This window comes from Cherax quadricarinatus, chromosome 14 (genome assembly GCF_038502225.1).
Source record: "Cherax quadricarinatus isolate ZL_2023a chromosome 14, ASM3850222v1, whole genome shotgun sequence".
NCBI classification, from domain to species: Eukaryota; Metazoa; Arthropoda; class Malacostraca; order Decapoda; family Parastacidae; genus Cherax; species Cherax quadricarinatus.
This window is the reverse complement of record NC_091305.1, coordinates 7,532,823-7,552,822: the sequence shown is the minus strand read 5'-3', so window position 1 is coordinate 7,552,822 and position 20,000 is coordinate 7,532,823. Positions and strand designations below refer to the sequence as shown.

The 20,000-nt window shown below is 39.6% G+C and overlaps 1 protein-coding gene across 22 annotated transcripts in view; it reads left to right on the top strand.

Annotated features, from left to right (window-relative positions):
- sei (seizure) overlaps positions 1 to 20,000 on the top strand; it is a 668,222-nt gene that overhangs the window by 348,978 nt on the left and 299,244 nt on the right. For 20 of the 22 annotated variants that reach the window (XR_011391990.1, XR_011391991.1, XR_011391989.1 and 17 more), the window contains 3 exons: positions 952 to 1,106; positions 6,072 to 6,192; positions 19,428 to 19,548. Coding sequence is in view for 15 of the 22 variants with exons in the window: in XM_053786160.2 (XP_053642135.2) it covers positions 952 to 1,106; positions 6,072 to 6,192; positions 19,428 to 19,548 (397 nt within the window). In the remaining 7 variants the exon portion in view is untranslated. The remainder of the gene's footprint in view (positions 1 to 951; positions 1,107 to 6,071; positions 6,193 to 19,427; positions 19,549 to 20,000) is intronic. The other 2 variants (XM_053786177.2, XM_053786167.2) reach the window with 1 other exon arrangement.

Here is a 20,000-nt window from a genome sequence, read left to right as displayed (position 1 = left end):
TCTCCTGATGATGACTGGTCACAAGGGCCATTCATAATAATCTTCATGTAACCATGCATGTCCTTGATAGCCACAGCAAAACAAGTTCAACTTTTCTAGGTTTTGCTCATGTCTATGTACCAGTTTTATATTAAATTATGATGGAATCAATAATATCTTGAATATTATATTAAGCAGTTATTTACTAATATCAATGCTAAGACTTTTTCTAACAAGCAGGCATTCACATCATTCTCAGAAGTACACAAATAATGAAAGCTATTGTATGGAGTATGGTGGCTGTGACTGTGGACAGGACATAATACATATGCTAGATATGCATGTCTTCACCTAAGTTTACTGAGGAGGAAAAGCATCACTGGAGCAACCTCACAGTGGGAGGATTTTCTCCATAGTTTAGTTTATATATGCTTCTAACAGTTTTGTGCAATTAATCCTTTGACAACGATGGCTTACAGGCATAGATCATCATAAGCAAAGGTTTAATAACTCTTCTGCAAGCACCCATAAGGCATGCTGCAGTAGCCACAACTTAGGTAAACCTAGTGTTATAGAACAGATCTAGGTGCTGAAACCTAGATGATAGATTATAGTATTGTAGTAAATCAGCTAGATCAGACACAAATTCATTGGTAGCACTGGTGTATAGACATTATAATCAGAGCACCAATGCTAAGAATAGACAGTTTACTCCGGTTAATGTGCAGAAGTAATGATACCATTCTCATTTTCTTATAACAAAATTTAAGGACCAATGTGATTTTAATGTTACTGTAAATATGGTATACAGAAATTTTTTTAATGGTTACAAATGAAAATAAATTAGCTGAGACATTATTAGTAGTACAGTAGTACTAGGATGTCATGCTAAACTTAGTTTATTGAGAATTAACCGGTGTCTGCTGTCTAGATATGAATATATTTTAATTATGTCTTGTTCCCAAACTCCAGACGACGACGCTCATTGGGCTCCTGAAGACTGCAAGGCTCCTGCGGCTAGTCAGGGTTGCTAGGAAGATAGATAGGTATTCAGAATATGGTGCAGCCGTCCTTCTCCTACTTATGGCCACTTTTGCTCTCATCGCTCATTGGCTCGCATGTATATGGTAAGTTGTGGAGCTTTTCACTTGCTGAATTTCAAGTATAGGAGTAGATTTAATGTTTGTAGTTCATCTCACATACTGAGTATCTGTGGTTCAATTTCTGGCATGGGTGGAAACTTTACACATACATGTATTTCCTTTCACCTGCTGCCCCTGTTCACCTAGCAGTAAGTAGGTATTTGGGTGTTAGTGGACTGCTGTGGGTTGCATCCTAGGGGGCATGGTAGTATGCCTTAAAATAGGAGGGTCTTTGAAATGAGCTGAGGTAGGATAACAGCTCTTAGCCTGTAAAATTTATTTGTATAAATAAAAAAGTACTGTTAACCCTTAAATGGTCCAAATGTATATATACGTTCTCTCACGTAGCGCCCTGAACTTTTTGAGAAAAAATATAGTTTTTTTTTTAACCCTTAAACTGTCCAAGCAGATCTACGTTCACATGCGTAGTGCTCCAAAAGTAGATTATGTTTTTTTTACATATTTTCAAATATAACAAAAAAACATAGATCAAAGTTTTTTTTACACTTTTTCAAATGTAAAAAAGAAAAGAAGATCTACTTTTTTTTACATACTTTCAAATGCTGAAAAAATGTAGATCTACGTTTGGACAGTTTAAGGGTTAATAGGAAAAAAGAGCATATGGTACCCAGGCGTCCCCAATTTTTTTCATATGGCGCACAGTGAGTGTGCACACCCATTCTCTCATGTCTAGGAGACTCAGGCTCATCGTGCCATTGTTGACTGAATGACAAACGAAACGTATACATACATTTGGGGCACTATGCGAGAGAACGTATATTTACGTTTGGACCATTTAAGGGTTAAATATACCTGGTAAAGTGTATGTTAGAGTTATTATTGAAAGAATTAAGAGTAAGACAGAGAGCAGGATAGCAGATGAACAAGGAGGCTTTGGGAAGGGTAGGGGGTGTGTAGACCAAGTGTTTGCAGTGAAACATATAAGTGAACAGCATTTAGATAAGGGTAAAGAGGTATTTTTGGCATTCATTGGTTTGGAAAAGGCATATGGTAGGGTGGATAGGGGTGCAATGTGGCAGATGTTGCAAATGTATGGAATAGGAGGTAGGTTATTGAAAGCAGTGAAAAGTTCCTACGAGGATAGTGAGGCTCAGGTTAGAGTATGTAGGCAAGAGGGAGATTATTTCCCAGTAAAAGTAGGCCTTAGACAGGGATGTGTGATGTCACCATGGTTGTTCAGTATATTTATAAATGGTGTTGTAAGAGAAGTAAATGCTCAGGTGTTGGCAAGAGGTGTGGGGTTAAAAGATAAAGAATCTAACACAAAGTGGGAGTTGTCACAGTTGCTCTTTGTTGATGGCACTGTGCTTTTGGGGGATTCTGAAAAGAAGTTGCAAAGGTTGGTTGATGAGTTTGGTAGGGTATGTAAAAGAAGGAAATTAAAAGTGAATATAGGAAAGAGTAAGGTGATGAGGATAACAAAAAAATTAGGTAATGGAAGATTGGATATCAGATTGGAGGGAGAGAGTATGGAGAAGGTGAATGTGGTCAGATATTTGGGAGTGAATGTGTCAGCATATGGGTCTATGAAGGATGAGGTGAATCATAGAATTAACAAGGGGAAAGAGGTGAGTGGTGCACTGAGGAGTCTGTGGAGACAAAGAACTTTATCCATGAAAGCAAAGAGGGGAATGTATGAGAGTATAGTTATACCAACGCTCTTGTATAGGTGTGAGGCATGGGTTGTGAATGTTGCAAAAGGAGAAGGCCAGAGGCAGTGGAGATGTCATGTCTGAGGGCAATGTGTGGTGTGAATATAATGCAGAGAATCCATAGTTTGGAGATTAGGAGGAGGAATGGGATTACCGAAACTATTATCCAGAGGGCTGAGGAGGGGTTATTGAGATGGTTTGGACTTGTAGAGAGGATGGAACAAAATAGAATGACTTTGAGAGTGTATAAATCTGTAGTGGAGGGAAGGCGGGGTAGGGGTCAGCCTTGGAAAGGTTGGAGGGAAGGGGTAAATGTAGTTTTGTGTGCGAGAGGCTTGGGCTTCCAGCAAGCATGAGTAAGCGTGTTAGATAGGAGCAAATGGAGACAAATGACTTGATGTGCTGTTGGAGTGTATGGAAGGTAACATTTATGAAGGGATTCAGGGAAACTGGCAAGCCGGACTTGATTCCTGGAGATGGGAAGTACAGTGTCTGCACTCTGAAGAAGGGGTGTTAATGTTGCAATTTTATAACTGTAGTGTAAGCATGCCTCTGGCAAGACAGTGATGGAGTGAATGATGAAAGTTTTTGTTTTTTGGGCCATCCTGCTTTGGTGGGAAACGACCGATGTGTTAAAAAAAAAAGTATGTATCATAACTTGTCAGCAAAGCCATTCTTACGAGGTACGTTGGGACCAGGGTAAACCAGCCTCTGAGACCCATATTAGTTTCCTATAACTTTATAAAACAAACACTAATTTTTGTGCAACACTTACATCTATAAAAAAATCTGCAGTAATATAACACTTACTAACTAATATGCGTAGTTGGTTAGTTCTGGCCATCATAAGACGACAATGTTTTATTTCATGTGTTTTAATGTGCATTTTTCAAGAAATTTTTTGTCAACTTCAACATGAGCCATTTTCATAAATATAAGAAATTCATTTTCATGTTGAAGTTTCACAATCTTCTGCTAATTCAAGTAAGGCATTCCTGATGTTGTTTCAGTAGTAGGTTGGTAAAAAACACCCATTCAGAGATGTAGTACTATTATCCATATGAGTGTAACAAAGAAGGCTGTTCAAAAATTTGCACTCTGGCATGATTGGTGTGTCTTCTTTTTCTCCTGAATACGTGAGAACACATGACATGCATGAGTGGATAGAGGAGCAATGTGGCAGATGTTGCAAGTATATGGAATAGGTGGTAAGTTATTAAATGCTGTAAAGAGTTTTTATGAGGATAGTGAGGCTCAGGTTAGGGTGTGTAGAAGAGAGGGAGACTACTTCCCGGTAAAAGTAGGTCTTAGACAGGGATGTGTAATGTCACCATGGTTGTTTAATATATTTATAGATGGGGTTGTAAAGGAAGTAAATGCTAGGGTGTTTGGGAGAGGGGTGGGATTAAATTATGGGGAATCAAATTCAAAATGGGAATTGACACAGTTACTTTTTGCTGATGATACTGTGCTTATGGGAGATTCTAAAGAAAAATTGCAAAGGTTAGTGGATGAGTTTGGGAATGTGTGTAAAGGTAGAAAGTTGAAAGTGAACATAGAAAAGAGTAAGGTGATGAGGGTGTCAAATGATTTAGATAAAGAAAAATTGGATATCAAATTGGGGAGGAGGAGTATGGAAGAAGTGAATGTTTTCAGATACTTGGGAGTTGACGTGTCGGCGGATGGATTTATGAAGGATGAGGTTAATCATAGAATTGATGAGGGAAAAAAGGTGAGTGGTGCGTTGAGGTATATGTGGAGTCAAAAAACGTTATCTATGGAGGCAAAGAAGGGAATGTATGAAAGTATAGTAGTACCAACACTCTTATATGGGTGTGAAGCTTGGGTGGTAAATGCAGCAGCGAGGAGACGGTTGGAGGCAGCGGAGATGTCCTGTTTAAGGGCAATGTGTGGTGTAAATATTATGCAGAAAATTCGGAGTGTGGAAATTAGGAGAAGGTGTGGAGTTAATAAAAGTATTAGTCAGAGGGCAGAAGAGGGGTTGTTGAGGTGGTTTGGTCATTTAGAGAGAATGGATCACAGTAGAATGACATGGAAAGCATATAAATCTATAGGGGAAGGAAGGCGGGGTAGGGGTCGTCCTCGAAAGGGTTGGAGAGAGGGGGTAAAGGAGGTTTTGTGGGTAAGGGGCTTGGACTTCCAGCAAGCGTGCGTGAGCGTGTTAGATAGGAGTGAATGGAGACGAATGGTACTTGGGACCTGACGATCTGTTGGAGTGTGAGCAGGGTAATATTTAGTGAAGGGATTCAGGGAAACCGGTTATTTTCATATAGTCGGACTTGAGTCCTGGAAATGGGAAGTACAATGCCTGCACTTTAAAGGAGGGGTTTGGGATATTGGCAGTCTTTATATGTTTATGCTTCTAGACTGTTGTATTCTGAGCTCTGCAAAAACAGTGATAATGTGCAAGTGTGGTGAAAGTGTTGAATGATGATGAAAGTATTTTCTCTTTCTTTTTTGGGTCACCCTGCCTCGGTGGGAGACGGCCGACTTGTTGACATGACATGCATACTCTTACTTTCCTTTTTGTTGCTTATTATATTTTTTCTAACACACTAGCCATCTCCCACCAAGGTTAGGAGACCCAAAAAAGAGAAACACTTCACTGTCACTCACTCCATCATCATCAACATGCCAGAGGCATACCATTGCCACCAGACACGACATTTTCACTGCCTCCAATCTCCTCTCCACTGTAATGTTTAAAACTCATGCTTCACACTCGTGTAAGAGTGCTAGTACCACTATACTCTGATGTAGTTCTCTTTTTGCCACTATAGATAATGTTTTTTGTCTTCACAGATGCCTCAATGGATCACCCATCTTTTTTCCTTCTCCTTTCTATGGTTCACCTCATCTTTCATTGGTCCATCTGCTGAGAAGTCCACTCCTAAATATCTGAACTTACTCATTTCCTTCATACTCATTCCAATCAGATATCCAGTCTTTCATTACCTAAATTTTTGGTTATTCTGATCATCTTGCTCTTTCCTATGTTCACTTCTAAATTACCATTTTCATATACCCTCCCAAATTTGTCCACCAACCTTTGCAACTTGTCTTCAGAATCTTCTAGAAGCACCATGTCATCAAAAAGCAGTTATGACAACTGCAGCTGAAAAGCCTGACTAAACAGTCAGGTTTATCAGCAAGTTGAGTGTTGGGTCATAGATAGCTGATCTAACACTCAACTTGCTCTTTTGCTAGAGCTCCCTTCCAGTCTACATACAATTCAGTTGGCCCCTCGGCTTAACAGGTATGCCATTGGAAATGCTGAGCGGCCAGGTCTGCCCCACAAGATTGGCTGGCTGGACCACCTAGCTAATGCCACTCGTCAGTACTATTATAGCAACAGTACAGGTGGCCCAACGTTAAGGGTGAGTGAATTTTTTGTGTGTAATGGCCTACTCATAGTTACATACGTACTTGTAGTTACAAGAAGAGAGCCAAGTTACTAGTGTCCAATTTTTGGTATTTATTTCATCACATTATTTTTAAAGTTTCACTGGTTATAGCACTTACCCTACTACTTCCTCTTGTAAACCAGCCTATTATTCTTTCACTCTTTGAGAAGAACAATTTTTTTAGTGTCCTTTTGGCAGGTTTCCTTGTTTATAGGTATGACAGGATGCCATCTTTATGAATTTTCTTTTATTCCTTTACAATATTATAATTGGTTATCAAATCTCCTCTTTTTACCTTATCAGCCAGTGTGAGCATGTCTAATCCTGTCTATCTTTCTTTCTGCAGTAGCTCAATATTTTTGTTTGAAGCTCAAGTGGCCATTTTGTAGCTTATCTATAGATTTCTTTTTGTTTTATGTTGCCATTTTTTTTAGATAAATACTGTACACTATATCACTGCTGCATATTCCAGTTTTGGTCTACCACTTGTGAACAGCTTTCTTTTAGTATTTCTCACAATTCTATTAATATAATCTTCCAAAGACACTCTTGTGTCAGTGATGACTCCCAAGACTCCTCTTTTTGTTTGATCTTTTTAATTTTTTATGAGACAATATATTCCTTGTGTGCATATTTTTATTTCTCCTATTTTTATTATCTGGTATATGGCACTTACCTACATTAATTTTCTATCCATTACATCCTTCAGGAATACAATAATTTTTATTGCTTGTCATGCATAAGATCCTTGTATCATCTGTAGAGTTGTTCATGATTTTTATTCCTGCTAGCAAATCATTTATATGAGTTTTTAAATGCTGTTTCTCATGCACTCCAATAGAGACATTAATCTTTCAGGGCAGTTTACCTCCTGTAATTATTACCATTTACTTATCAAACAAAATTTCTCATTAATTGCATGTGTTTTCCTTTTATTCATCCTTCTTTTTGAAGATTACACTTTAGTATTTCATGAACTATTTGAAGCCTACCTTGGTCTAGATGAATGCTCTTTCTTCATTTCTTTCTTGAATAATTTCAGTTATCCTTAAAGTAACTTCATAGGTTTGATACACAAGAAGTCAGTGATCGGCGGACCTTCCCCATCTCCAGCTTTGCATATTGGTTTTCCTTTTTTCACTGAACTGAATGTTTATTCTAATGTAGCGAGATCCCTGAGGGTTTACTCACACACAGACACACACAGACATGTAGTGGAGGCAGGATCCATGCATAGCTTTAAGCAGAGGTATGATAAAGCTCATGGTTCAGGGAGAGTGACCTAGTGGCGACCAGAGAAGAGGCGGGGCCAGGAGCTTGGACTCGACCCCTGCAACCTCAACTAGGTGAGTACAACTAGGTGAGTACACACACACACACACACACACACACACACACACACACACACACACACACACACACACACACACACACACAAAGTACAAAGGTTTGCAACAAGGCTAGTCCCAGAGCTCAAGGGAATGTCGTACGAGGAAAGGTTAAGGGAAATCGGACTGACGACACTGGAGGACAGAAGGGTCAGGGGAGACATGATAACGACATACAAGATACTGCGGGGAATAGACAAGGTGGACAGAGATAGGATGTTCCAGAGAGGGGACACAGGGACAAGGGGTCACAACTGGAAGCTGAAGACTCAGACGAGTCACAGGGACGTTAGGAAGTATTTCTTCAGTCATAGAGTTGTCAGCAAGTGGAATAGCCTAGCAAGTGAAGTAGTGGAGGCAGGAACCATACATAGTTTAAAGAAGATGTATGACAAAGCTCAGGAAGCAGAGAGAGAGAGGATCCAGTAACGATCAGTGAAGAGGCGGGGCCAGGAGCTGAGTCTCGACCCCTGCAACCACAATTAGGTGAATACAATTAGGTGAGTACACACACACACACACACACTCAGGAGCTCAGACTCGACCCCCGCAACCTCAACTAGGTGAGTACACACACACACACACACACACACACACACGCACGCACGCGCACACACGCGCACACACACACACACACTGATAAAACAGGCTTAGTGTCTAATCAACATGTGCCTAGGACAAAATGGTAACTAACACACACACACACATGAGTGCACACACACATACACACACCCCTGCAATCACAATTAGGTGAGTACAATTAGGTGAGTACACAAACACACACACACACAGCGTTCTGATACCTTAATAAGGAATTGTTCAAGACACTGTACACTGTGTACGTCAGGCCCATACTGGAGTATGCAGCACCTGTTTGGAACCTGCACTTGATAAAGCACGTCAAGAAACTGGAGAAAGTGCAAAGGTTTGCGGCAAGGTTAGTTCCAGAGCTAAGGGGAATGTCTTATGAAGAAAGGTTAAGGGAAATCGGCCTGACGACACTAGAGGACAGGAGGGTCAGGGGAGACATGATAATGACATATAAAATACTGCGCGGAATAGACAAGGTGGGCAAAGACAGGATGTTCCAGGGAGGGGATACAGAAACAAGAGGTCACAATTGGAAGTTGAAGACACATGAGTCAGAGAGATATTAGAAAGTATTTCTTCAGTCATAGAGTTGTCAGGCAGTGGAATAGCCTAGAAAGTGATGCATGGAGCAGGGAGAGAGAGGACCCAGTAACAACCGGTGAAGAGGCTGGGCCAGGAGCTAAGACTCGACCCCTGCAACCACAAATAGGTGAGTACACACACACACACACACACAATGTACCCTCTCCCCAATCCCCCTCACCACAAACCCCACCCTCACGGTAACCCACAGCAACCCACACGCTGTACCCTCTATTCCCATCCCCCTCACCACAATCCCCTCCCCCACTGTAGCCCCCCATAGGCCCTCTTCCCCATCCCCTCACCACCACCCCCACCCCCACTGAAACCCCAGATAGACCCTCTGCCCCCACACCCTACACCACAGACCCCACCCCCACACCAACCCCCTATAGGCCCCTGCCAGGGCACCTGCTCCCCCTAACCCACCTCTCTCCCCAGACCACAGTTATTGAAAAGAAGTTGATGGTTTGGTACACGAATGCGGATGGAATAACGAATAAATGTGAGGAGTGGCATGAAAGAATCAAGGAGATGTCCCCTGACATCGTAGCATTTACAGAAACAAAACTCACTGGGATAATAACAGATGCAATCTTCCCACCCGGATATCAGATCCTGAGGAAGGATAGAAGAAGCAGGGGGGGAGGAGGAGTTGCACTACTAATAAAAAAACGGTGGGGTTATCAAGAAATGGAAGGTATGGACGAGATTGGAGAAATGGATTACATAGTAGGTACAGTTCGGTCAGGGGAACACAAGGTAGTCATTGCAGTGATGTATAACCCACCACAGAACTTCAGGAGGCCAAGAGAGGAATATGATGAGTACAACAGAGCAATGGTGGAGACTCTAGCTGAAGTGGCAAGAAGGGCTCACTCAAGTAGAGTGAAGTACTGGTCATTGGTGACCTCAATCACAGGGAAATTGATTGGGAAAACCTGGAGCCACATGGGGGTCCCAAAACATGGAGAGCCAAGATGATGGATGTGGTGCTGGCAAATTTCATGCACCAACATGTTAGGGATACTACCAGAGAAAGAGGGGAGGATGAACCAGCAAGACTGGACCTCGTGTTCACCCTGAGTAGCTCAGACATTGAGCACATCACATATGAAAGGCCCCTTGGAGCTATTGACCACGTAGTTATGAGCTTTGAATACATCGTGGAGCTAACAGTGGAGAGGGCAACAGGAGTAGAAAGGGAAAAGCTAAACTATAAAAGGGGGGACTACACAGGAATGAGGATCTTCCTGCAGGAGGTTCAGTGGGAACAGGAGTTAGTAGGAAAATCAGTAAATGAAATGATGGACTTTGTAACAACAAAATGCAAGGAGGCAGAGGGAAGGTTTGTTCCCAAGGGTAACAGAAATAATGGGAAGGACAGAACAAGGCCTTGGTTTACCTGAAGGTGCAGGGAGGCAAAAACTAAGTGCTCTAGAGAATGGAAAAAGTACAGAAGGCAAAGGACTCAGGAGAATAAAGAGATTAGTCAACGAGCCATAAGCGAGTATGCACAGATAAGGAGGGAAGCGTAGTGGCAGTATGAAAATGACATAGCATCGAAAGTCAAGTCCGATCCGAAACTACTCTACAGCCACATCAGGAGGAAGACAACAGTCAAGGACCAGGTAATCAGGCTGAGGAAGGAAGGTGGGGAGCTCACAAGAAACGACCAGGAGGTATGTGAGGAGCTCAGCATGAGATTTCAGGAAGTGTTTACAGTGGAGGCTCAAGGGACAACAGGAAGACAAAACAGTGGGGTACAGCAACAAGGGATATACCAACAAGTGTTGGATGAATTACACACAACTGAGGAGGAGGTGGAGAAGCTCCTGAGTGACCTTGATACCTCAAAGGCGGTGGGACCAGACAATATTTCTCCATGGGTTCTTAGAGAGGGAGCAGGGACACTATGTGTGCCACTAACCAAAATCTTCAACACTGCTCTTGAAACTGGGCAACTACCTGAAGTATGAAAGAAGGAAAATGTAGTCCCCATCTTTAAGAAGGGAGACAGAAATGAAGCACTAAATTATAGACCAGTGTCACTGACATGTATAGTATACAAAGTCTTGGAAAAGATTATCAGGAGAGTGGTGGAGCACCTGGAGCAGAAAAAGATTATAAATGACAGCCAGCACGGATTCATGGAAGGCAAATCCTGTGTCACAAACCTACTAGAGTTTTATGACAAGGTAACTGAAGTAAGAAATGAGAGGGAGGGGTGGGTTGATTGCATTTTCTTGGACTGCAAGAAGGCCTTCGACATAGTTCCTCACAAGAGATTAGTACAGAAGCTAGAGGAAGAGGCATGTATAGCAGGAAGGGCACTGCAATGGATCGGAGAATACTTAACAGGGAGGCAACAATGAGTCATGGTCCATGATGAGGTATCACAGTGGGCGCCAGTGACGAGCGGGGTCCCACAGGGGTCAGTCCTGGGACCAGTACTATTCTTGGTGTATGTGAACGACATAACGGAAGGGATAGACTCAGAGGTGTCCCTGTTTGCAGATGATGTGAAGTTAATGAGGAGAATTAAATCAGATGCGGACCAGACAGGTCTACAAAGAGACCTGGACAGGCTGGATGTGTGGTCCAGAAACTGGCTCCTAGAATTTAACCCCGCCAAATGCAAAGTCATGAAGATCGGAGGAGGGCAAAGAAGACTGCAGACAGAGTATAGGCTAGGAGGCCAAAGGCTGCAAACCTCACTCAAGGAGAAAGACCTAGGAGTGAGTATAATACCGAGTACATCGCCAGAAGCACACATTAACCAGATAGCTGCTGCAGCATATGGGCGCTTGGCAAACCTGAGAATAGCGTTCTGGTACGTCAGTAAGGAATCGTTCAAGACTTTATACACTCTGTATGTCAGGCCCATACTGGAGTACGCAGCACCAGTTTGGAACCCACATCTGGTCAAATACGTCAAGAAATTAGAGAAAGTGAAAAGGTTTGCAACAAGGCTAGTTCCAGAACTAAGGGGAATGTCCTATGAAGAAAGGTTAAGGGAAATTGGTCTGACAAAACTGGAGGACAGGAGGGTCAGGGGAGACTGCATGGAATAGACAAGGTGGACAGAGACAGGATGTTCCAGAGATGGGACACAGAAACAAGGGGTCACAATTGGAAGCTGAAGACTCAGATGAGTCAAAGGGATGTTAGGAAGTATTTCTTCAGTCATAGAGTAGTTAGGAAGTGGAATAGTCTGGCAAGTGATGTAGTGGAGGCAGGAACTATACATAGTTTTAAGACGAGGTATGATAAAGCTCATGGAGCAGGGGGAGAGAGGACCTAGTAGCGGTCAGTGAAGAGGCAGGGCCAGGAGCTGAGTCTCGACCCCTGCAACCACAATTAGGTGAGTAAAATTAGCTGAGTACACACTAACCACAATCTTCAACACATCCCTTGAAAGTGGGCAACTCCCTGAGGTATGGAAGACGGCAAACGTAGTACCCATATTTAAGAAAGGAGACAGAGAGGAGAGACTAAACTATAGACCAGTGTCACTGACTTGTATAGTATGCAAAATCATGGAGAAGATTATCAGGAGGAGAGTGTTGGAGCACCTGGAATGGAACAAGAGTATAAACACCAACCAGCATGGATTTATGGAAGGCAAGTCCTGTGTCACAAACCTACTAGAGTTTTATGATACAGCAACAGCAGTAAGACAGGAGAGAGACGGGTGCGTTGATTGCATCTTCTTGGACTGCAAAAAGGCCTTCGACACACTTCCTCACAGGAGATTAGTGCAGAAGCTAGAGGATCAGGCATGTATAACAGGAAGGGCACTGCAGTGGATCAGAGAATACCTGACAGGGAAGCAACAATGAGTCATGGTACATGATGAGGTATCACAGTGAGCACCTGTGATGAGCGGGGTCCCACAGGGGTAGGTCCTAGGACCAGTGCTATTTCTGGTATATGTGAATGACATGATGGAAGGGTTAGACTCAGAAGTGTCCCTGTTTGCAAATGATGTGAAGTTAATGAGGAGAATTAAATCAGATGAGGATCAGGTAGGACATGAAAGAGACCTGGACAGGCTGGATACCTGGTCTAGCAACTGGCTTTTCAAATTTAACCCTGCCAAATGCAAAGTCATGAAGATTGGGGAAGGGCAAAGAAGACCACAGATGGAGTATAGGCTAGGTTGCCAAAGACTGCAAACCTCGCTCAAGGCGAAAGATCTTGGGGTGAGTATAACACTGAGCATGTCTCCAGAAGCACACATCAACCAGATAACTGCTGCAGCATATGGGCGCCTGGCAAACCTGAGAAAGCACTCCGATACCTTAATAAGGAATCGTTCAAGACACTGTACACTGTGTACATCAGGTCCATACTGGAGTATGCAGCACCAATTTGGAACCCACACCTGGTCAAGCACGTCAAGAAGTTAGAGAAAGTACAAAGGTTTACAACAAGGCTAGTTCCAGAGCTCAGGGGAATGTCCTACAATGAAAGGTTGAAGGAAATCGGCCTGATGACACTGGAGGACAGGAGGAATAGGGGGGACATGATAACGACATAAGATACTGAGAGGAATTGACAAGGTGGATAGGGGCAGGATGATTTCAGAGATGGGACACAGCAACAAGGGGTCACAATTGGAAATTGAAGACTCAGATGAGTCAAAGGGATGTTAGGAAGTATTTCTTCAATTATAGAGTAGACAGGAAGTGGAATAGTCTAGCAAGTGATGTAGTGGAGACAGGAACCATACATAGCTTTAAGAAGAGATACGATAAAGCTAGCAGAGCAGGAAGAGAGTGGACATAGTGGCAACCAGTGAAGAGGTGGGACCAGGAGCTATGACTCTACTCCTGCAACTACAATTAGGTGAGTACGCATACACACAGTGTAAGAGTAAACTCATCAGAAAGCAGAACTGTGCAAATTCATTGCTTGGGGTATCTGCAGTCAAGGAATATCTAGAAAAACATATGGAACGTGCAGTTTTGAATATCCCAAAAAACGCTTTGACTTCCTGACAAAAGGAGTGTGCCAGTCTACCCCCTGTAAACTGTTTCACCCTAAAATGTGTTATACATCAGTCCATGAAAACCAGTGCTACAACACAAATTTCCCCACATTAAACTTGAAAGGAACCAGGAGGTCCAGACCTCACAGTGCCTGGGGAAATCAACCATTCAGTAGCAGGAGATTTTTTAGTGCTAGAAAGCAGAGAAAATGGCAAGAAATAACAAAAATATTCCACCACCTCGGAGCCTTGTAGGATTGGAGGCACAGACAGTGGCCCCTTATCCAAAACTACAGATATTAGCACCAAAAAAAAAAAACAAGCTAACAATACTACATCATTTGTATTTGTAAGTATACAAGGCCTTAAGCCATCCATCAAAAACAAAGTACCTTTCATCACTGGAATCCTCATGGAGTCAACTCTGAGGTTTACAGCTTTCACAGAGACAAACGCAAAAGATCACTTTGACAACAAAATATAGATAACAAGGTACAACTTATTTAGATGTAACAGGAAGAACAGGCAACAAGGAGGGGTTGGCCTGTATGTCAGAGTTTTTTATCTGCACACAGTTACTAAATACCACTAATGATGTAGTTGAAGTTTTGAAAGTAAAGATTGAGAACCAAAACCTCTTCATTGTGGTTGCATATAAGCCACCAGATGCAACATCCCAACAGTTTAAAGGAACAGCTATTATAAATTAATAACAGTTTGGAAAATCTTCCAACCCCAGCCCCAAATTTCGTGTTGCTTGGCAATTTCAGTTTAAAGCATATAAAATGGAAGAATCCCAGGAGGCAGCTCAAATGAAAATTATCACACAAATGAGCAGCTGAATATGTGTAATAAATACACTTTAAGCCAGCAAATAGCAGAGCCATTGATACTGGAAAATACACTTGACCTAATTTTTTGCAAATAATGATGACTTGGTATGAAATATAACAGTACAGAAGAGAAATAATTCATATCATAATCTAATTCAGGCTCACACTAGTATGCACAGGGGCACTGACCAGTAAAAGGAAAATATAACCGCAACAACAAGAACATCAACTGGGATCAAATAAATCACATTATTGAAAAGTGCTGGGAAGATATTTTAAATGACCTGGATCCAAACCAGTTCCTAGAAAGGATCGGCTCTGTGGTAGTTCAGTATATTTAATGCACATTTTCCTAAGGAAAAAGAAGCAAAAATGTAAACTAAAAGGAGAGAGAGAGGCTTCCTTTACAGGCAAAGATGAATAATCATAGAACTTCTCAGGGGGGCTAGACTATCTGAAATGTGGAAGGAAACACTGATTACAGAGACAGGAAATATTGAATTTAAGTTAAATTAATCTCACAGGACCCAGAAGAAACAGGAGCTAAATGAAATTGAAAGAAATCTTTTCGTATGCTAAAAACAAGGCAAAAACCACATGCAGCATTGGGCCCTTGTTTAAATAAGATGGGACTTACACTGATGACAGAAAAGAGTGAGATACTGAAGTCTCAGCATGATTGTGTTTAGTGAGCCATTAATCAGACTCAAGATACACAATCCAAATAATTTTTTTATGAATAAGACCCAAAGTCTTGTTAATATTTCCAGAATTTCTGACATAGCCCTAACTCCGCTGCTCTTTACATGTTTTCATAGTCTATATTTTCTCACAAATTCCCATTGTATTAATAGTTTTATCCTTGTCTTATTGTATTTGCTGCATCATATCTCTGAAAATCATAAAATATTATGTTATTTCAAAAATTCTATAACCAGAAATGTGTTGTACCATCTTAACCTTCAGTTCATCTAGTTGTAAGCCGCATAATACATTCTGTACAGATGAAAGTTAAATGTTAATCATATATATATATCATATATTAATCATATATATATATTTATCATATCATATATATATATTTATATATATGTATATATATTTTTGAAGGAGGGGTGTTAATGTTGCAGTTTAAAAACTGTAGTGTAAAGCACCCTTCTGGCAAGACAGTGATGGAGTGAATGATGGTGAAAGTTTTTCTTTTTCGGGCCACCCTGCCTTGGTGGGAATCGGCCGGTGTGATAATAAAAAAAAAAAATATATTTTTGTTGTTGATATTGTACATGCATTTCTTGCTGTTCAAATTTTCTGAATCACCTCATTTTTTTCTGGGGACTATACTTCCCCGAATCTGTGTGCTTGAGATACTGCCCTAACGATATTACTGATTCTGCATATATAATTATAGCCTAACAAGTTTGATATCTTACCTTCACTGTAGCCTTGCACTGCTGAAGGCTCCTCATGAATGAAGCCTGGCAATATCAATACCTTCACAGGAAGGTAGCCTCTTGACATTGATGCCTGTACCTGAATGTTGACATCAACATAGGTCAAAACTGATGGCTCTTGATAAACATACCATGGTATGTTGATGCCTCTTTATTAAGAATAGGCTGTCAACATTAATGCCTCAGCATAAATGTAGCTTTACAAAATTGATACGTCAACATGAACATAGCTTGACAATGTTGATACTTCAACATTAACACAGCATGCCAAGTTTGATGAATAAATAAGAACATAGCCTAGCATCATTGATTTCTAAATTAGCAACATTTATGCCTCAAGATGATTGTAGACTGGCAATGTTGATGTTTCAGGGTCAGTGTGTTCTGGCAAGATTGATGCCTCAACATAAACATTACTCAGCAACGTTGATGTTCTGAATGTTGCCTAGCAACACTGAATTCTCAACATGAAAGTAACTTCACAATGTTGATTCCACTAAATGAATGTATCCTGTTTAAACCTGTACCTATGAATCTGTCTACATAAACCATTTCACCTCTTCAGTCCCGCTACATCACCGCCCTCTACTTCACATTCTCCTCCCTCACTTCGGTCGGCTTTGGCAACGTGTCGCCAACCACGGAGATTGAGAAGGTCTTCACGATTTTCGTCATGATGACGGGCTGTAAGTGGGCTTAGCCAGGGGATCAGGCCAGTAGATCTGGCAGCCACCTGGCTGGCCAGAAGCATAACACTCTTTGCTTGATGGCTGCCTGAAGAATATACCGGCATCACTTGTATGTCCAGAGACTTGAGAAAATATGCTTTCTTTGCAATTTAATATTAATTTTTAATTGGCCTCTTTGATTTTTCATAAGAACCTACTGAACTCTATTTTTGCAAAGATTTTTTGCCTCATACATATACTGTGCACATATATCTATCTATCTATCTATCTATATATATATATATATATATATATATATATATATATATATATATATATATATATATATATATATATATATATATATATATATATACACACATATATATACACACATATGTATATATATATATATATATATATATATACAGTGGACACGATATAAGAGGGCTCATATGCGAAATATATATATATATATATATATATATGAAAAAAATTTTTTTTTACCACATGAAATGTTAATTTTAATACACACAAACTGATGCACAATTACATGATTACTTTTATTGAAGATCTGGTGATGATTGATGGGATGGGAGGAGGGGAGAGCATTATCTTCTTACTGTTTAGAAGGGGAATCCCCTTCCATTAGGACTTGAGGTAGCAAGTCCTTTTCTGGGGTTACTTCCCTTCTTCTTTTAATGCCACTATATACTGGACCTCTGTCGCACAACAAATCTGTCCATAGAGCTCTGTATATAAAATGGGCCATAACATTGTCATTGAAATAGTCACAAGCACGGCTTGCAACAGCTGTGTCAGGGTGATTTTCATCTATAAAGGTTTGCAGTTCAACATATATATACACACACACACATATATATATATATATATATATATATATATATATATATATATATATATATATATATATATATATGCGCGGCAAAAATTTTGCGATAAAAGTAATCGTTATGCGGATATACATATATATACATATATATACATATATATATATATATATATATATATATATATATATATATATATATATATATATATATATATATATATATATATATATATATATATATTACATTACATTGTATTTGGGCATGAGTTTTAAAGTCTCTCATACAACAAAGCTGTAGACATGCGAGTACACTATCGTTAATGTAGTGTTCCACAGTAAAAGCGTTTTGTTTCACACATGATGGTGTCGCAGTACAGTACTTTTGTGTATGGTATCAAGATAAATGTTAGACTGTGTAAACAGGCACAAAGTAGCTCTAAGAGTGACTTAATATACAAGTTTACTAGGCAATGATGGATAGCAAGGGATACCAGCTTCCATAACTGGGTGTTGTGTTAGCATAGGTAAGTTTTGGCTCTCATTATGAAATCGATTCAGGTTATTGTGTATTAAGCATCTTGATAACTAATTTGTAATTAATCATAGTATATCCTTTTTCTGTTTGTGAAAATTTTTTAGATGTTTGTATTTTGGTAACACATCAATCTTAAATGACCATCCTCTTTATTGTACATTAATTTTAATTGTAATGCTTTGAGTTCACTTAATCATGTCTCACTAAAATATAATACAGTATAATAAAAAAATCTTTTAGCATGTTAAATTTATATTTCATACTTTACAAGCCAGTTTTTCTTTGAATCATCTAATACTAAAATATCTGCTGGGTTTGTTTGATATTGGTTATGTTTATACTTGAGTCTAAACTTGATCAAATTAAATTTCCCCTTTCACCATTATTAAAATTTACTTCTCAAATAGTTTGGACTATGTTTTTGCTTCCACAATTTCTTAGTTCTGAGGAAAAACAAATAATTATATATATGTGTATATATATATATATATATATATATATATATATATATATATATATATATATATATATATATATATATATATATATATATATATATATGTATATATATATATATATATATATATATATATATATATATATATATATATATATATATATATATGTATATATATATATATATATATATATATATATATATATATTATATATATATATACATATATATATATATATATATATATATATATATATATATATATATATATATATATATATATATATATATATATATATATATATATATGTATATACATGTGTGTGTTTTTTTTTTTTTTTCAAGAATTGCTGTTTGAAGAAACATTCAGTATTTTTATTGATTTACATAAATAAGATTGGTTCACAATAATCTTCAAATTTATATACACACTCATTCTTTTCCCTTATATTCTGATACAATAGATCAAAGATATTAACACAAAGCATGAGAAATTAAGATGCATGCAGTGTATACCACAGACCAGTAGACATCTTACTTCCACTCATCCATAATTATCTCATGTCACACACAGCATTACCTCCTTATCTTATTGTTTAGGAGACAGTAGTACATTACCACTACCTCAAAGGATTTGTAGAACCTCTTTCTTCAAGCATCTAACAATACTTTCACTATCTCTTTTGGTTTCTATGGTGAGCTTTGTTATGTTTCAGTTTTGCCTTGACCACCCCTATTTTTCATAGGTCTCTTGTACATCTCCCTTTCTGAAATCTGTCATGACTCCTGTGACCTGCTTTGGTTTTTAACGTGGCCTCCACTCTGTAATGCCTAGCGTCACCACTTCCCCCCCGCAGGCGAAGTATGTGACAGCACTGTACTTCACCTTCAGTAGTCTCACATCGGTGGGCTTCGGCAACGTGGCGCCTAATACAGATGTTGAGAAGATATTCACCATATTGGTTATGCTCATCGGCTGTAAGTACTAGTTGTTGGTCAAGGCACATGTGCAGCAGCTGACCAATTACAAATTAAACCTTGAGGATGAGATTATCTTGGCAAGATTAGGAAGGTTTTCAAGCATCCCCTGTAGCACTCGCAATATGGAATTACTAAAACCAATGTGTAAAAGATTGATGAAGCAAGAGACAGTATCTCTTTCAGCAAAAATATCTTGTCTTGATCAGTTGAATAAAGTAGATTTGTTTGCATACAGGGTCATTTTTACTGCATGGGAAAAATCTTCAGGGTACCCTTGGAATCCATTAAAATGCTAAGTCAAGATGCCAGTGTGCCATGGCTGCCTAGATGCGCTTGCGCATTAAGTGAGACAAATTGTCATATACTCTGCATGGTGTGCTGGTGATGAAGCACTGATCAAGAGGCATGTGTTAAGTGTTCCTTCTCACTGTCACTTTATCTTGCGTTTA